Genomic DNA, 19610 nt, shown 5'->3' with positions numbered 1-19610 from the left:
TTGGCCACCTCCTCCCGGAGATGTCCGCAATCCATCGTCTTATGCCTATGGGGTTCCATGGAAGTCTCACCACACAGTCTGATCTCTAGTGTTAGAAACGGATCGTACAGGTTTAGAAGGGCATGACGCCAAATGGGTCCTTAGCCCGACCACAATTTGTGCTACATCGATGGTAAAGTTGTAATCTGCAAGTCTTATATATTCTGTCCACTTTAAAGAGGACCTGAAAGAATTGTTCTTGTTTTGGTTCTGAATCCGTGGCTATTTTTATCGTAGTTCTCTTTCTTGTTTGCATTCAGCTTCTCCACCGATCGATAATCTTAACCGCCATCAGTTGTTTTGGGAGGAGGATAAGGCTGGAAACGATTCTTTGAAGAACTTTGATCTGGACTAAAGCCCTTGTCTGTCTTATTGGGCTAGAGTCCTCAGCTGGTCGCCCTCCACCCGAATTTTTGATTCATACCTATTGTGAACATCTTCCTAGGTCGTAGCCTAAAACTCCAAGAGATATTCTTTGAGTTTCCGGTAAGCATCCAAACTTAAGGGATTCAGTCCCTTGGTAAAACCCTCAGCAGCCTACTCGTCCGGTACCGCCGACAGAAACATGCGTTCCTTCTGGAATCGGGTAACAAAATCCTGAAGACGTTCTGATTCTCCCTAAGAGATGCGGAAGATATCTATCTTTCTGGTCCTCACCTTTCCTGCCCCTGCGTGTGCCTTCATGAACATGTCAGCCAACATGGAGAATGAGCCAATTCAATGCTCAAGCAATAGTGAATACCACATTAAAGCCCTCCGAATGAGGGTCTCTCCAAGCTTTTTAATCAGGACGACATAATTTCCTACTCCTTCAAGTCATTTCCTTTGACTGCCATAGTATAGGCCATAATATGCTCCTTTAGGTCCGTTATCCCATTATATATGAGGATGTCTGGCTTCTTAAATCTCTTTGGGATCAACTCCAGTACGGCCTCAGGCTTTAGATATACTTCTTGGCATCCGGGCCTTCCATGACTGGGGGAGCCCCTGGAATTTGACTTAGGCACCTCTATAATGCCTTGGCATTCTTTTCGGCTTGTTTAGCGGTCTGATCCACTTTTCCGGTGACCGAACTTCTTCTTAGAAAGGATCCTCCGGGGCGGACTCATTTCCTGACGCAACTCCATTCCTTGCCACCGTATGTCCGCTGCCAGTGGCAGCTTTCCTATTGGCTGGGGTCAAAGGCATCGCACCGGGAGCCGCAACCCTAGCAGTAGCGTTGGGTACAAGTAAAGCGATGACCCTCTCTCATTTGCTCTATTTATGTCCTCATTGCGTGATTTTGCTCCCTTAAGATCTTCATCGCCTCTGCAGGAGTTGTATTGGTGGGAGTTTCTTCCTCGGCGGATGGATGTGTGTGCCCGCTTCCTAATGTTACCTCATCTATATTTTGGGTCAACAGATTTGCTGCAAGATCATGGAGGGGCAGGCCATCTGGGCCAAGCTCATTGTTACCCGCAACGTTTTCAACATTTGTGTTGTCCTTAACTCCTGACATACCTGAAATTGATGCTATGGAGAAAAACAAGTTTCTAAAGAGTTAGTCTAAAAAACAGAGTTCACAATGATTACCACAACTGTCCTGGCCCTATGGTTGGCGCCAAGCTATTTACCCGAAAATCGATTCAGTTGAATTTGTGTATGTGGTCAAGGACCAAAGTGGCCGTAAAAGAAATGTAATCTACAGTTAAAATCAATATAAACAAAATATAAATAAAGTAGAAAGTTAAGAATAGACTGAGCTTTGAACCAGTGACTCTAGGCAAGCTACTAGTAAGATCCTTGTTGGATTTGAACTAAAGTAGTAAGAAACTTAAGAACAATGCAAGTGTGAAATGTATGTTGTATAAATCTCTTGGATTCCATGTTCCTGTTACAATAAAATGAGAAGCCCTATTTATACTTGAGCTAAGGGGACACATGCTCCATGAACCATGAACCATTCCCCTACTAATAATACAAATTAATGCCATAGTAATGATGAGTAATAAAGAGGACAATAATGCTGATGAATGCCCCGTGGAAGGTGCAAGGCTTATTTGTAACGGTTGACCGTTAGCCTTCCAACTGATGCTACTTCAACGGGCATCCGGACCCTTTAGTGTCTTCGGAGCCACTAAGCCTCTTTCGGAGGCTTTGAATGCTGACTTTCACTTGAACTATATCCACTGACACGTATCATCATGGTATTCATTCAGCTGTATTCTATGAATTTAGCCCAATACAATTGTATAGCTGTAAGGGTATTTTAGTCATTACACCTTGTAGTGATTCGTTAGGTAATTAGGTACTCAACTATAAATAGGACATCAATGTGTAGTCTTCTATTAACAGGAATAGTATCTCTCATACGCTCTTTTCTCGCTCAATTCTCTTGGTTCTTCTCTTGATCTTGTTAGGGTTCCATTGTTGAGTCCTTTGATAACTTCATGGTATCAAAGTAGCCTAACCAATTCTGGTCATCACTTAAGTATTTCATATATTGCCATTGCTAAAATTCAATCGCAACATCACAGAATTCAGTCATTCGAAGGAATTTTATTGTTATTAAAGAGTTCAATTTCAATAGGGGCTAATGGAAATTCGGGCATAGTACCGACCGATGCAAGTACATCGACTGGATCAATCAATACTCATACAGAAGTGATCAATTACTATCATCCTTTATTTCTTCAATTCACATATGCCGGTGGAGTTGCTATAATTTTTTTTCAATTGAAAGGGAATCAGAATTATACTCTCTGGATTAAATCTATCAGAATTGCACTTTCAGGAAGGAATAAACTAGGTTTTGTAAACAAAAATTGCAAGAAAGAAAATTATCTTGAAACTCTATGGGATCCATAAGAGGGTGTGAATACTATTGTGCTTTCCTGGCTTATGAATTCAGTAGCTAGCAATTTGATTGGTGGTGTAGTTTAGCAGCAAATGCACAAGCTGTGTGGGAATATCTAAAGAGATATTTGAAAATGTTGAAGGTTCAAGGTCATTTAATATCCATCAAGAAATTGCTACAATACTCAGCCTGTGTCTCTAGATTATTCTAAATTGAAAGAACGTTGGGATGAGTTTTAGTCTATGGTTACTGCACCTCGATGCTACTGTGAGAGGTCAAAGGACTTTGTTCTATATCTATAGAGACATAAATTTTATAAGTTTCTCATAGGATTGAATGAGTCATTTGCCCAAGCAGGGAGTCACATCCTTCTGATGAGTCCTTTACAAAATGTTAATCAAGCATACTCTATGATAGTAAGTGATGAAAATTAAAGAGCTATAGGCAGTTCAACTAACTCAACTAGTTTGTTTAGCTCAGTCTCTGGGATAGTTCAAGGGATAAGTGATGTAGAAGCTGCAATGTATTCTAGCGCTGAAAATCAAAAGTTCAAAAAGAGATACAATTCTAATTACAATAATAATGCCATTTAAATCATTTGAAGTATGACAAGGAAGCTGACGCACATACAAGGAAAGAAAGGAAGATCCAAGTTCAAACAAGGTTTGATTTTCGGGTACAATTAATGAAACCAAAACCTGCTTGGATTTAATGATGACGGCGACAACTACTTCTATATAAATACACGAACAAGCTTTGGAGCAAACCATAAATCACAATATTCCAACAAGAGGCTTAAGTGAGTGCAATTGTGTAGCGGTAATTATAATGGCCGCTAAATCCGTTCCCAAAATGACTCGAGCAACCTTTTAACGTTCAATCAAATTGCCGCTAAATCCAATAAAATTTCAGCTAAACTCATTCCCAAAATGGTTCAATTAACACTTTTAGCATCTATTTTTATTGTCACCAAAACCAAATAAATAGCTACTAAAAGTTACATGCTTTAGCAGCTATTGTGCGGCGACTATTGTAATGTGTTCTAAACCCATTTCTAGAATGGAATTACTAATAAAACTTGTGACAATTATAATGGTAAATGCTAATAAAACTTGCTACTATAATTCTTGAAAAAATATTGTATTCATTAACTCAAGATAAAAAAAAAGCAAGAACTAATTTGTAATGCCAATTTAATAAAAAAAACTAAATAGCTAATGTCATTGTAAATATTCCTATCGAATAATCGCAATAACAAATTTCTAAATGCATATCCTTCATTCAATTCTAGCAAATCTCATATTATTGAAATCTTCCACATGCTATTTGAACATCATGTTGTGTTGACCTGAAATAATAAAACAAGTTATTGTCAAAAAATGAAATCTATTCAAAAACAAATTGTTCATCTACGTCTAATATAATGTGAAAATTATCAGACTCAAAAGAAACTTTATTAGGAGTGGAGATAAAAAATACTGAAGGTCAACGTGAAATCATTTTGTGAACTTATACCATAGGATCTAAGATAGAAATTGGTGGAGTTCCATAAGGAGAGGCAAACAGTAGCATCATAACATGGAACTAACGTTATAAATCAGAGAATGTTTACCAATTAAATTTTTGGATAAAACAAAAACTGTGGAAGTACTTTCTGCTTTACCATTTCCTTCTTCTCTGTCACTCACTCATGGACACACACAAATATGTAGGTATATACATGACCTGTTTGTAATTATTCAGGGAAGGGGAGCAAGGAAGGGATTACTTTTAAAGTTGTATTATGTATTCTCAACAGCTAAGCATTTCATCTACCTGTTTTTGCATATGAGAATACAGAAAGAGGTTTGTCAAATAGAGTCATGTGCAACTAACTGTATTAAGTGCTTCTTTCTGATTTTCAATGAAATATCTCATCTTATACCGGGATATTTTCCATCACTTTTACTTTTATTAAAAAGAATGATCTCTCCATATTTCATCTATGAACATACTAAGGAAACAACATGTGACTTACAAGGTGCCTATATGAGATATGATAGACTTTTTTATTAAAAGTAGTTACTGTCGTTTCTCTTCCCCGTTTAAAGGAAGAGAAGCATATTCTGCATGGAGACAATATATAGAAGCTTAATTAACTGGAGAAAAGGTTGTCAAGTGTCCAACTCACGGCACTATTGATCACCATAAATACTTTTCTTCAAAATCCTTAGCCTCATTTGATCATTTTCAGCCACTTAAAGCTAAATCCGGAAAAGAACAAATAAATATGCAGGTGCAAAATCTACAGAAATATCAGTGTTATCGCAAATATAAGAACATAGTAGCAATTCTTTTTTTATCAAAAACAGTATTGTTAACATAGTAGCAATACTTTCTGGTATCTTGTAGTTAAAAATAAGGAAAATTTCACCTCACTCATGAAGCTATCATAAACCCTCGAGAATTTTAAGTTCGTGACAATGTAAATGCTCAATAGCACATAGGGAATAAAAACCAAGCAATACCAATGTGAGTCCCTAAAAGGTAAATTACATTTCACAGGTTTCAATAGGACCTCAAATAATTAGAAAAAGAAAATACAAGTGAGTCCAACATTCAAGTGAATTTATAATGAAAAATTGTCCAACATTAAGATTAATAAGACCAAAGGCTCAGTAAGAAACCTTGACAATGAGAAAAGACGTACCTTTGCTCATGATAAAGAAATGATAAAGATGTATGTTTACCTACCATAACTATTTTCTGTAATATGTGAACTACCTAGCCAACTTGAATTACTTGTAGGAGATGATAGAAGTATTTTAAATATTATATACCTGGAAAAAGTAATATTGTTAAAGTAAGAAATATGCTATATATGTGAATTACAAAACTGTGAATATGAAAGATAATTCTGTCCACAAACTCTTCTTCCAAAGCAATACCAACATTTGTTACTAGTAGATAATGGGCACCTTGAGCTAAAAGACAAGCAATGTGAGCTTGACTAGAATTTCTTAAGTTGGATCGGAACAAAAAGTACAATGTACTGTGAAAAGTTAATGGATAAGGAATGGAATCATTCAAGGTGTAAATAGAGAGAATTCAGGGGAAAGTTTAGCAATGGGACATTTTTTGCTTTGTATTTTGATTCCAATTTTATAGAGATTCCAAAATTTCACCTTTCACTTCAAATTTATTTACAATGACTAGAAGATTAGAAAGGGCAAAACAAAATCATGTTGCGCAACCATTTTATACCAAAAGAGCAGCAATCAGAAAATTTCTAACAAAATAATGCATGATAAGGCGTCTTATATATGTTCAATTAAAGACAGTTCCTTGCATATGATGCATCTAGTTAAGATCTGTCAAACTGAAGCTAGAAACACAAGATCATGTTTCTAAGATAAGCATTTATATCTCAAGTTGTTCATGCAGCTATTTCTAAACTTCAATCTGTAACGACAATACTCCAGTAATCTCTATACCCCTGCATCAAACACCAGACACCCCAAATAATAAAGACAATACGAGAGTATAGATTACGATAGTCATGAGAAAAATTTAATAGTGCTTTAATAGAGCCTTTTAAGCCACCATGCCATTCTATCAAAAGTACCTGTTCCACATAACTTAGATGCAATAAAAACTATTTAGATCAGTCTGAGTTTTTTTCTTTATGGCATATTTCAATTAGCTCGAACTCTGTATGTATCCCTTCTAGTAAAATTGTACAAAATATTTGAATGTCTTCTATTCTAATTTGAAATTTCTATTGTTTGATGTTATAGAATCTAGTATTTTCTCTTTGTGTGTAGGCTAAGAAATGCATCATAAAAAAAACAACCATTCCAACATTATGGGTCCTAATATTGGTCCACTAGATATTATAATCAAATCTAGTGGAACATTATGAGCATTTTACACTTTTGAAACTTTGGTACTCAAGAGATTTGTTAAATAAGACAAGACAAACTGAAACTCCTTAGTATAAGCTGAGCATAGTCTAAGATTCACTAATAAGTTCAACAAATATACTCTAATAATAATGGTCCAACAGAAACTTTGTGTTACACCCCGAAAAATTTCGTGTTACCAAGACTGTAGACGGCTTAGTATGAGCTCAAGGGAGAGTAAAGTTATACAAGGACTAGGGATGAAGATTATATTATATGAGTATAAGAATAACATATATATGACATTTGGAGACCGTATGGAGTAAATCAGTTAACACGTTACTTGATGAATAGCCCTCGTAACCGTAAGTTAAGGTGGGGCCTACATGTCGGGATTTTATAAAGGACATATGAAAAGTGATATGAGTAGTACATGGGAAGTTGAGCAAGTTTTAAGAAGGACCCTCAAGCCAAATATGTGCATAAGCCCTCCAAAAGGATGATTTAAGGATACGTTTTCGTATGATTTGACTTGGAGGGGCCAAAAACGCTATTATAAGTTTGGAATTTGGAAACACACCAAAAATTAAAGTTTTAGATAATTGAAATATCTTTTTAACCATAGGTCGTGGGCCCTCATACGATATCGGAATCAAGAGTTATGGCCATTTTAAGATAAAGACTTCAAGCTGCCAAATGGCTTCCGCGGGTCCCACTTGAGAAGGTCGGTGGAACCGGCTTATGAGGGGTGTAAATACCCCCATTAACTCCATTTTTTCAGCATTTTACATTCTCTATATTCCTAGAAACTTCTCAACACAACCCCCAAACATTTATAGCCCATTAAATCAAGAATTTAACAAGATTACACCAAACTAGTCCATGAAAGGTGATTGTTCTTCCTTCTACTTGATGTTGTGGTAAGTTTGATCTTGAAGAAAGTTGGTGTGGCCGAATTTATTCAAGTATAAGGTATGTTCTTTATCCTATCTCTTATGTTGAGTTGATTTGAAGGTGTAGCAAGTCTTAAAAGTGAAAATAGTTATGGAGGAAAGGTCATAAAGTGTCGTGTTGTAGTTATTGTGTTTATGGACTGCTTTGAGCATGTTGTGGCCATGTGGCTGGGCTGATTTACATGTATAGAGATGGTATATAATGTTGTTGGTGTGTTGATGAGATTATGCTCCTTGATTGGGAAGAAAGGAAGTGTATATTGTTGTTGTATGTTGAAAAACATCATGTGGGATGTTTTATGGAATGTATTGGTATTGATAATATTGTTGTTGATGTTGGTATTGTTGTTGTTATTGTTGGTTGCTGGATTGTGATTTCGGGCTAGGCATATAAACAGAGGAGATGCTGCCCGAATTTTGGCAGATTCTAAAGAAGTTTGGTTTAAGGACTTGAGATAGGCATGTGATGACAAGTCTAACGGTAGTGTAATTTCTCTTGAATGTAGATTTGCGAATTCGGGAGAATAAGCGTTAATTCATAGAAGATCAATCAGGTATGTTAAGGCTCGTCCCTTTCTTGCAAAGGCATGATCCCTGTGGTACGATTTCATAAATGGTTCCATAACTTCTTTGTTTTCAAAAGATAAAATTTTATGACTCCAAGGTATGATTCCTTTCCCTATAATCCATAAATGTTTTCCAAAATGCCAGTATTTTCCAAACCAGAGATTTATGATTCTGTGAGCTCTTATGATAACAGCGATGAACATGTTTTTTTACGATGATAATGATGATGTCAAAGATGAGAATATTTTCTATGATGATGATGATTTTATGGTTAAAAGTCTCAAGTTATGAGATCAATGCTTTTATGAGATTATTGAGCTTATTTCATGATTTTCTCGATTTTATTCATTGTTGTTGGTCTCACCGTATAATAATTGTTTCTTTAAGGTGAGATAAAGCGATGATGATTATTCCATAATATAAATCAGCGATTACTGACCTTACGTCACTCTGCTAAAGTAGTAGCTAATATTTGAACCCTCATGCATGCTATGAGTATAATATGTGTATAAAGTTATTTTGTGACATTACCAAGTTCTACTATTTTATTTTTCTTATGCACTGGACTCATTCTCATTCTTCATGTATATATATATATAAGACACAGTTGACAGGGGGTGACTCTGTGGCCTTTGTTGTGATGTATGTATATATAAAGCACAGTTGACAGGGGTGACGTTGTGGCCTTTGTTGTGATGTATATATATAAGGCACAGTTGACAGGGGGTGACGATGTGGCCTATGATGTGATGTTTATACATATAAGGCACAGTTGACAGGGGGTGACGCAGTGGCCTATAATGTGCGGCACAGTTGACAGGGGGTGACGCAGTGGCCTATAATGTGCGGCACACGGACAGGGGGTGACGCTGTGGCCTATGATGTGCTGTTTATATATATAAGGCACGGATGGGTGTGACGCTGTGGCCTATGATGTGTTGTTTATATATATAAGGCACAACTAACAGGGGGTGACTCTGTGGCCTATGATGTGGTGTTTATATATATAAGACACAGTTGACAGGGGGTGACTCTGTGGCCTTTATTGTGATGTATGTATATATAAGGCACAATGGATGGGGTGACGCTCGTGTGCCTTTGTTGTGATGTATGTATATATATAAGACACATGGATTTGAGGTGACTACGTGGCCTTTGTTGTGATGTATGTATATATAAGGCACGGTTGTGGGGGGTGACGCGGGTCTTTGTCGACGTGTATATATATATATATAGGCACACGATTGATAGTGGGTCACGCGTGGCCTATGATGTGATGTTTATACATATAAGGCACGCCGATGGGGGTGACGCCGTGGCTATGATGTGATGTTTATACATACAAGGCACGATTGGATGGGGGGTGACGCTGTGGCCTATGTTGTGATGTTTTTAGGGGTGACGATGTGGCCTATGTTGCGGCATTTCTATAGATATATGTGTTTTGTTGATAAAGCCATAATGATTTATTTATCTTTGCACATTCATTGAAATGTCTCAGATGTCTTCCATGATTTTATGTACATATTGATTTAAAAAGGTTAAAGTTGCATGTATGGTATCCGCCTTAAGAGGCAATCAAATGTACAGGTCATCTTTATCCCCTGTTATGTTCTATATTTCTTATTATGTTGTTATTCATGCCTTACATACTCAGTACACTATTCGTACTGACGTCCTTTCTTGTAGACGCTGCGTTTCATGCCACGCAGGTATATACAGATGAGTAGAAGACATTGGCTATAGGATGTTCCCGTGCTATCGACCGGATTGCGAGCTCCATCTCAGTTCGGAGTGTTGCCGAGTCAAAGTACTTATGTTATGGTATCTCGTGTACGTTAGAGACTTTTGCAGACAGTGTCCTGTGGATAGTGCGTCGAGATGTCGACAGTTGTGTAAAGCGACCATATAGGTTGATGTGTTTTTATACTTTATTTTTTTTAAAGATTTTATTGTGACTAAAGGTTTTATTTGAATTAACGATAAGGGAGAAGTCCCTGATTTGACGAAAGAGTTTTATTGAAAAGTTTTTTTACCTGACGGAAGCGTCATTTCGTAGATTAAAGGTTCACAAAGAGTTGTGACTCCTGGATGGAATCGTAGTATGGCACTCAGCCGAGTAGGGTCTTGGCTGTCAGTCGCGGCCCTCCGGTTTGGGTCGTGACACTTTGACACCTATTGAGCACCATTAATTAAAAAACAAAAGATAAACAAATTTTCAAGACCAACTATATCAGATGATTTATTCATAAAATTCCAAGCCCACATACAAGGAAACTCTATCTAAGACCAAACTAACACTTCCGTAGTATGTCAATTATTTCATATGAATCCTCTTACATAAGTACAATTACTAATCTTACGATTAGAAACGTTGACCACCCTCCACCAATTCCTCCTCCCACAAATAAAAAGCGATGTAGCCATATAGTTTGGGAACTTAAATTAAAAGAGCATCGGCAGAACAATGTAGTTTTGGAAGCTTTACAATTAAAATATTCCAAATTGTCATACCTCCATGATTCCTTAATTTCTTTAAAGTATTAGATATGAAAGTTTCAAATGAAATATATGTCCATATAGAAAACATGAATAGAGCTGTGATGCTAATGTTAGGCTTGTGCAAGTTGATCGAGAAATTCAAATCAATTTTCTCAAGATCTCCTTCGATGAAAGTCGCAAATTACGCAATATAACTTGGCATTCTAACGTGCATCGGAAGCAAATCTTGAGCAACTATTTCAAAACCATAAAAATGCTTCACCCTGCAAATTGAAATAGTACTAAATATAATATGAGCAAAATCTTGAACTTGCAACTCAGGAAGAGATAAATATAAGGAGAACGGTTCCTGTCCCACAAATAATTCAAGAGCGATTTAAGAGTCATCTCCTTTAGAAATGGAATTATCCTCATCTTGAAAGATACAATAGTCAACCTATAGGGGAGAAGGATTGATTAAGAGATTGACTTGGGAAACCTGTATTTGGTTCAAGACTATAGAACTTTCATGGTCTAGAAGTAATATGACTTCCAAAGTGAGTAGTTAATTTTAGGAATTTCTTCATCTTAAGAGACAAAGAAACGACATATCTACAATTATATTAACATCCCACTTTAGGAATAGTTGTAATTTTCTCTACCATTGGCCTCAAGCATTCAGGATGGTCAAAAGACATAAATATTCGAAAGAAATGAAAAGGTTACACAAAAACTACATTTTCATGTAAACATCAAAGCAGTTAGAACAGAAGGCTACCCTAGGTAGTGACAGATCAACTTAATGAGAGTCGACAATATACTAGTTCACATATTAAAATCAAGCCAAATCTCATTAACAATATTATCCAATGCCTATCCTATTCTACTGTCTTGAGTCAAAAGATTTTTAGTAATTCCTATAATTACTCAAATTGTAAGTTTAAGTTGGCTAGTTGGAAGATAAAGGAAAAGTTCAACAACTTTAATGAACATTTGGAGATCTCATTTAAGTTTTAAATCCCCAGCTTTATACCTTAAACCTACAATTTCTCATCCAATGTCATTAATATCTTAACACTTGCAAAAAAAAAAAAAAAAGAAGATAAAAGCGATTAAATTGCATAAATAATCAACTTCATATAAAACCGAGATGATGAAATGTTAGTATCACAAAAGACCCCATCGCACTCACCAAATACTCTAAAACATCGTAGATCTCTTCCCCGATCTAGTAACCTCACCTTAAGCACCGACAAAATATAGACACACATCTCTCGATTGGCATATAAAGGTCATACAAACGAAAATTGAGAGTTTTTTCATGCCAATTCCAAATATTGTAAGCAACTGACTATGAGAGAGAAAAAAACCTAAAAATTACATCAATAGCGAGAGACGGAACCCGCACGAAGGAAACTTACCTGTCAATAGTATAGAAGGACAACAAGCTTGTCTGAGAAAGAGATGGAGAAGATATTGTCGCAGAAAGTTCAAGTCGCTCATCGATTTTGGCTGCTAGGGTTTTGGCTGGAAATATGAGTAAATTGATTCTAAAAGAGAGAATATTTTTTTGGAGGGAATATTTAGCGTGCCAAAAATATTGGAGGGAAGTTAAAATACTAATGATTCAGAAAGAAAAAAAAAAAAAAAGAAGATAAAATATAATACAATGATAGCGGAAAGCATAAGTTTAGTGGCTATTGTTTTTAATTGCCGCTAATGAAGTATTTATTCCCAGCAATTGAGCAATTAACTCTATAGAATAATGTACTGACAATTAAATTATGGCCGGTAATTAATTGCCGCGGAAAGCCTTTTTTGTAGGAGTGTTTTTTACTCCCGTGAGCAAGGAGTTTTCCATGTTAAAGTATTTATGTTGATTTAATATTCTTGCTGCATTATTTTCGTACGCAAATTGTTCTAAGAATCTAATTATAAGAATGCATAGGAGTAGCCTGATCGTAACAAGTGATATCAGAGCTACACCTTTCTACATAGGCTAGAACCTTGAAAGATGGAAGCACATCCTATTTTTCAAAGAGGTGAACCAATCAACAAACCACCATACTTGATGGAAAGCACTACTAATGGTGGAAATCAAGAATGGAAGACTTCACTATCACTTAAGACTTTGATGCCTGGAGACTAATTTGAGATGGCATAGAAGAGTCCTCAACTACCGCTGGCAAAGACCAAGAAATTGACCGATCACACATCAAAGCAAAGGAATTCCTTATCAAAGGTACTACTCTCGATATCCATGAACAAATCCTCTCGCATATTAGTGTAAAGAAGATATTGGACATCCTTCATGCAATCTATGAAGAAGGAGATAGTCCCAATTCATAGAGACAAGTAAGAGATCTATGATGAAGATTTCCCCTCAGAAGTTCTCAAAAAACTTATCCTCAGAAAAAACAGAAGAGAGCACAAAATGGATCTAAAAGATTTGGGTGATGAAACAGAAGAAGAGACATGAATGACTAATCTAAACAACAGAAATCATCCCTCTACTGAAGCATGGAAAATCTCGCCCTTATGGCCAACTAAGATATTGAAAAAGTCGATCAAGACTCTTCGAACACTACTAAAAAAATAGCGTTTAGTGACGGACGTACTCCGTCGCTAATCAGCATATATCTGTTGCTAAACATGTGTTGCGACGGAATGGCGTCTGTTACGATTTTGCGCGTTGCTAACCTATTAGCGACGGAAAATTGAAATCCGTTGCAAACTTAGCGACAGAGTAGCGACGTATGAGATCCGTTGCACATTATAGCAACGGATTATTTTTGTTGCTATTGTTATAAATTCCGTGACTAATTTCATATTTCATTTCGTCGTTTTAGTAAATTAGCGACGAAAACCATTGTCGCTATTCCGTCGCAAAATATTGAATTATTTGTGCCCGCATTTAGCGACAATAGAATATTTGTCCCTCTAGCAACGACCAAAATCCGTCGCAAATCATCACAAATATTTTTCTTCTCGTTTTTTTTTTTTAAATACGCCCGTTGAAACATACTAAATACAAATTAATAAATACCCTTAAAAATAACCGACATTCACATAAAATAATATTTATAAAAAAGTTCAAAATAGATAGCGAAATCTCAATCGTTAAGTCCAAAACACCGACAACACCAAGCTATCAACTACCAAAAGAACCCACACATCCATCAAGTATTGTTAGTGCATAAGTTTGTTCTTTCCAACAAAAAGCGGATAACATAAAAAACTAATGCATGGGTGAAGGACTACGATCACCATCAGAAACTAAAGGATCAACATCGTCAACGTTGGCGTAGTAGGAGGAGGCACTATGGGTGTCACAACCGATGGTTTGTCGACAGTGAGTATTTGGATGATGTGATGGTGAAGAAATCACTCCGCGTGCCTTCTCAATAAATAAAGGAAGCAAGCGATCAGTCAGTGTAGGAATCAATCGCATCACTAACTCCTCCATATTTTCTGTAGGTGCTGATTGAGAAGTTGAAGGTGCTGCTGATGCTGAAGCATTAAAGGCAAAATTGACGCAAAGATTTGGCCCATAATAACTTTGTGCTTGAGATCCAAGACCATATATTCTTCTCTTCCTTGTTCCCCCAGAGAAATTCGTAATATGCTTCACATTGATCAATATCGACCGAGACTCGTGATTTTTCCCGTAATATTTCTTGATATCTTTCCCGTAATAATTAGTTAAATTAAAACATCAAGAATACTAACCATTCAATTTTACCAAATAAAAAGAGAAATGAATTCCAAAGATAAAAGAGCGATATTTATCCATTTTTCGTTGGTGTACAAGTAATACGTACTAACAGCACAAGGTTGCATAAATGCAAAGACTTGTTGCTGCCGCGAGTCGCAGGGGAACGACGAACATCAATTAACCGCACAATTATGCTAAACACAGCCTTTTTATGCTCATCGCCATCGCCTTAACAACATCCTAAGCCGATTTCTATTCATTTATATCCAGGATTTCTTTCACAAGTTAAGCAAAGGATCATGCTTCATGGTTCACATGCTTCGGTAAGAAAAAGAAGTCAAAGCTTGCAAAACAAAGAAAAGGAGCATGCTAAGAAGCTGGTAGCCATCAATGAGCTCAAGAAAAGAGAGAAGAAATGAAAATTCAATTGGCAAATAAGGAATTTTCGTAGGAAAAGGAAGAGACTTTCAGAAAATTGACCGAGAAGTATCAAAGTGAAGTTGAGTTCACATTTTTCAGAACTACCAAGTACTGGAAGAAGGCTTATCAACATGGATAAGTTTCATATTCCCAACCTTAGCCATATTCCCAACCAAGTACTGCTATTGTATGGTTTTTAATGGGCAGTATTAGCTATGCTCATTCCTATTGAAAACTTGCAATATCTGGCTAAGTTTGACACATATAGTAATACAAAACTACATAGCATTACAACTACTGAGAGGAACAAGAAGCACTTACATATTGAGCTGGTTTGATGACACTGGTTTGTGGTTAACAGCAAACAAATGCATGGAAGCAAACCAAGTTCATATAGTGATAGGTGCTGGGCAATGATTCATAGCATAGAATTTGTTTATTGTTGTGCTTTTATTTTGACAGTGTTACTTGTACAACTGATTGGTTTCGTTTGATATATAATAATAACCACTAAGCAACTTAGTCGTATATTTGACTCGCAGAACACCGTACTATCTAACAGATTCATAATGTATGCTTCACATCTTAATATAGGATCCTACATTGCTTTACAAACATATCACAACCATCATCATTTATGCTAAACACAGTTTTAGTTATCATTAACCACACCTTTACGAAAAACACAGTCTTTAGTTATCATTAAAATTAGTTTACCACACCTTTACGAGTCATTAGTTTAATTCGAAATTATAAAATTTTGAACTTACATGGACAGCTCGGCAACAAAAGATTCTCCATCATGATCATGTGTATGGACATGCAAATGTACCTCACCCGGTGTTGGATCTCGACCCTTTGTAAAAGATTCAAAAGTTACCATTAAAATTACACCAAGAACAATAGCAAAGATAGATAACCAAAGAATATTAAATAATTCAAGAAAGACAATTAGTAATCAAGAAAATAGGGGCAATTATACGAGTCATTAGTTTAAATTTTGCTTGAAATTATAAAAAATTTTGAACTTACATGGACAAAGTTACTCTTGACCCGCATACTTATGCCTTAGCTCGGCACGATAATCATCCGCATAAAAGTTTGCCCATTAAATTTTGCCTTATAAGGCAAACAACAAAAGATTATATCCATCATGATCATGTGTATGGACATGCAAATGTACCTCACTTTTAGTAAAAGTCCGCCGAGGGGGCGTGTGTATATATATAAAAGTATATTATATATATATATATATTTACTTTTCAAGGTAAACTTTTAGTTATCTCGACCCTTTGACATAACAAAGTATGCCCATAATGCGAAAGTTTTTCTATGCAAAAGTTACTCATTTAAGAAAATTACACCAAGAACAATAGCAGGCATAACCAAATAGAAAAAATCTAAATAATTCAAGAAAGACAATAACATAGTAATCAAGAAAATAGCAATATATATACCTAGGTAAACTTAAAGAATCAAGACCACAAATTTGAGGGGCAAAATTTAAAGACAAAAGAAGGCAAAAAAAAACACCTTGAAAAAACAATTTTCAAGTAGTATTTTTCAAGTAGTAAATATAAAAAATTTAAGAGTGTATGAAAAGAAATATATATACTTACAAGTCTCTTGCGATGCTCCCCAATGCAGATAGAGCCACCCGTGTGAGTCCCGGCAAAGAACTTCTTTCCCTCCACAACGATTCTTTGCATTTATCTCCGACTTTTCGACACACTTAGATCCGCCCAAAGTTGCAACCAGCGTTCCCACACATTATCAGACACATAATCCGGCTTAATCCTTTTTTGTTTAATTTTGCTAATGAAATTCCTATACTTTGTTGCTGCCTTAGTATTCCAATGTTTTTTTATTACACTCTCAGGAATCGAAGAGTCCCAATGGTATGTCTTCTGAAAACAGTTTATAAACTAATATTATTAGTATCCTAACTATAAAAGCTAATACACTTATAAAACGAATTATGATGAAAGTTATACCTTGAATTCCCCAAAATAAAAATTTCTAGTATCTTCTCGAGACACCTTTCCAATTGATTCCATTGGGATCAAGTTGATTTTTGAAAGATGCGGATATGGTATTAGAGCATTCTTTAGAAGGTTCCAACCTGCATAAATTTGAAAATATTATTTCAAGGCCTACCACAAATTATATATAAAAAAAAAAATACAAGCATGGACTAACCCTGCAGGAGTAAGAGTAACAAGTGTAAGTGTCCGCTGCCTACGACGACTACTGGACTCTTCTTCGCTGACAGTGTTGCTCTGGTTTGATGTACCCTCATCTACTGGGCCGCTCGGATCGTGTGTAATGGGAGATAATTCGTGGATGGTTGGGTTACTACCGTGATCCGACGCTTGAACCGGTGGCGTACCTAAAGTTTGAACATGGTTTATAGAATCCGGCCCACCTATGGAACTCGTACCACCTTGTTGAGGACTACCTCGACCTTTTCCTCGAGCGATATCTACAAAAAAATGTGGACGTGAGGAAATTAAAGCAACCATCAAGAAAGAGGTTTTTATACAAGTCGTTTGCAAGTCTACAAATATGACTAATCATGATTTACAAAATCTGCAACGCTTGATTTACAAAATCAGATTGTTACACAAGCAAACCTACAATTTATAGTTTCTATTATGAGAGGCGTAATAAAACAAGTCGAGGCTTGAACCGGTGGCGTACGTAAAGTTTGAACTTGGTTTATAGGATCCGGCCCACCTATGGAACTCCTACCACCTTGTTGAGGACTACCTCGACCTTTGACGTAAGGAAATTAAAGCAACCATCAAGAAAGAGGTTTTTATACAAGCCAAGTTTGCAAGTCTACAAATATGACTAATCATGATTTACAAAATCTAGCCTTGATTTACAAAATCACAGCTTACACAAGCAAACCTACAATTTATAGTTTCTATTATGAGAGGCGAGTAATAAACATTCGATGCTTGAACCGGTGGCGTACGTAAAGTTTGAACTTGGTTTATAGGATCCGGCCCACCTATGGAACTCGTACCACCTTGTTGAGGACTAAAATGCGGGAATGGGAATGGTAGGCATGTTTGCACGACCGGTAGAATCACACCTTAATGAGGACTTTCCTACACGACCTCCGCTACCTCGACCTCTCGCCTCGAGCCATATCTACAAAAAAAATGTGGACATGGTTAAATCCAAAGCATGATTTCAAAATATCCAAATATGTCACAACACTAAGTTGACGCTTTTATCCAAAATTTAAACAACGAATAAGGATGTTTCAAACAAATATGATGAAACAGATCCTTAAATAAATCCGAGAAGAACTTCATGATGCTACCCACTCAAACAAGTCACTTGCATTGAGATCAATCTTCAAACAGACACAAACACACACACACCGTATATACCTATTATGCACACATTCAAAGAAAGAAAGAAATTTTTAAATAGCCAAATAACAACACTAAGTTGCGCTTTAAATCACAATCTATAGAGATCAACTTCGTCAATAAGATGAAAGTTACGAGAAAGCCTAATTTCCGTACCAACTTCAACAAAGACAAAGAACATAGATCCAAAGAACACAAAAAGCAAAAAACTAACACCAGCTTACAAGACCAAAAAAATTGTTGCAAACTTGAGCACCACTGCTTAACGGGCTAGTGACATTAAATTCCACCGATTCTACTCATAAACATGATGTGGTCTACTTATTCAAAGTGAGAGATTTGGCAAAAGACACATTTCTTTGGAAGAAGTGTATCAAGGGTATTATTGAAAACTTGGTGCAAAGGTGTTTAAATAGTTTCTATTTGGTTTGCAGTAATTTTTGGGTTGAATGAAGCCTATGGTACATTTAAACATAAGCATACATAGTCTTGTTTGGTTCAAAAGTTTTGAAAGATTGATCAACAACCGATGGATGTGATGCAAAAATGGTAAAGATCATCACTTCTAACATATGCAAGGTATATATATATATATATATATATAAATACCGTGAAAACAAAAGGGCCTTAAAAAAAAAATAAGGCCGAAGAGAAAGGAGGAATGGCAAAAAGTCTGCCTTCCTCCGGCATAACTTCCAAGACATAAAAAAACTAAAAACTTTTCCTGAAGAACTATGCGGAGGGGATAAATTTAGTTTTGCCTTACTAAAAGTGCTTAAAAGTTAAAAAAACTTTTCCTTAAGGAATTATGCCTTATCAAAGGTTGACTTTTAATTAAGGCATAACCAAAAGTATGCAACTAAAAGTTAAAAAAAAAAAAAAAAAAAAAAAAAAATGTCTCAAGGCAAAGTCTCGCCCCTCCGCAGAACTTCCTTAAGGAAAAACTAAAGTTATGCGGGGGGCATAACTTTTCCTCAAGGTATAATTTAGTTTTGCCTTATGGGGCAAAATTTTTCCTTAAGAACTATGTTTATGGGGCATACTTTTAATTAAGGCACAACCAAAAGTATGCCTTAACTAAAAGTGTGCCTTTAAAAGTTTTAAAAAAAAAAAAAATGTCTCAAGGCAAAGTCCGCCCTCCGGCATAACTTCCTTAAGGAAAACTAAAGTTATGCCGAGGGGGCATAACTTTGCAAAGAATGCCCGCAATTGACATCGTCCATGGAGAAATTCACCGTAAGTTGTGGCTTAACACGATTAACATGATTTGGTGCATGTACCATCCGATTTGTTATTTGACCACAATGGCAAGGAGATTGCAAGGATTCCTTG

At 36.2% G+C, this 19610-nt stretch overlaps 1 protein-coding gene and 1 long non-coding RNA gene across 2 annotated transcripts; both read right to left on the bottom strand.

The window, feature by feature from the left end:
* Positions 1-1864: 1864 nt before the first annotated feature.
* On the bottom strand, positions 1865-12547 carry LOC132068786 (uncharacterized). Its single transcript, XR_009417505.1, has 2 exons — positions 12179-12547; positions 1865-5694 (listed from the first exon to the last, which is right to left on the bottom strand). It is a non-coding gene; the product is annotated as an uncharacterized LOC132068786 (long non-coding RNA).
* A 4032-nt stretch (positions 12548-16579) lies between these two features.
* LOC132068784 (uncharacterized) lies at positions 16580-17363 on the bottom strand. Its single transcript, XM_059462490.1, has 3 exons — positions 17092-17363; positions 16887-17014; positions 16580-16799 (listed from the first exon to the last, which is right to left on the bottom strand). The coding sequence occupies exons 1-3, from the start codon at positions 17189-17191 to the stop codon at positions 16602-16604; spliced, it is 426 nt and encodes a 141-aa protein (XP_059318473.1). The 5' UTR covers positions 17192-17363; the 3' UTR covers positions 16580-16601.
* Between the last annotated feature and the right edge of the window lie 2247 nt (positions 17364-19610).

Source organism: Lycium ferocissimum, chromosome 8 (genome assembly GCF_029784015.1).
Source record: "Lycium ferocissimum isolate CSIRO_LF1 chromosome 8, AGI_CSIRO_Lferr_CH_V1, whole genome shotgun sequence".
In the NCBI taxonomy this organism is placed as follows: domain Eukaryota; kingdom Viridiplantae; phylum Streptophyta; class Magnoliopsida; order Solanales; family Solanaceae; genus Lycium; species Lycium ferocissimum.
Note: the sequence above shows the minus strand (reverse complement) of the source record. Positions and strands in the feature narration are given on the sequence as shown.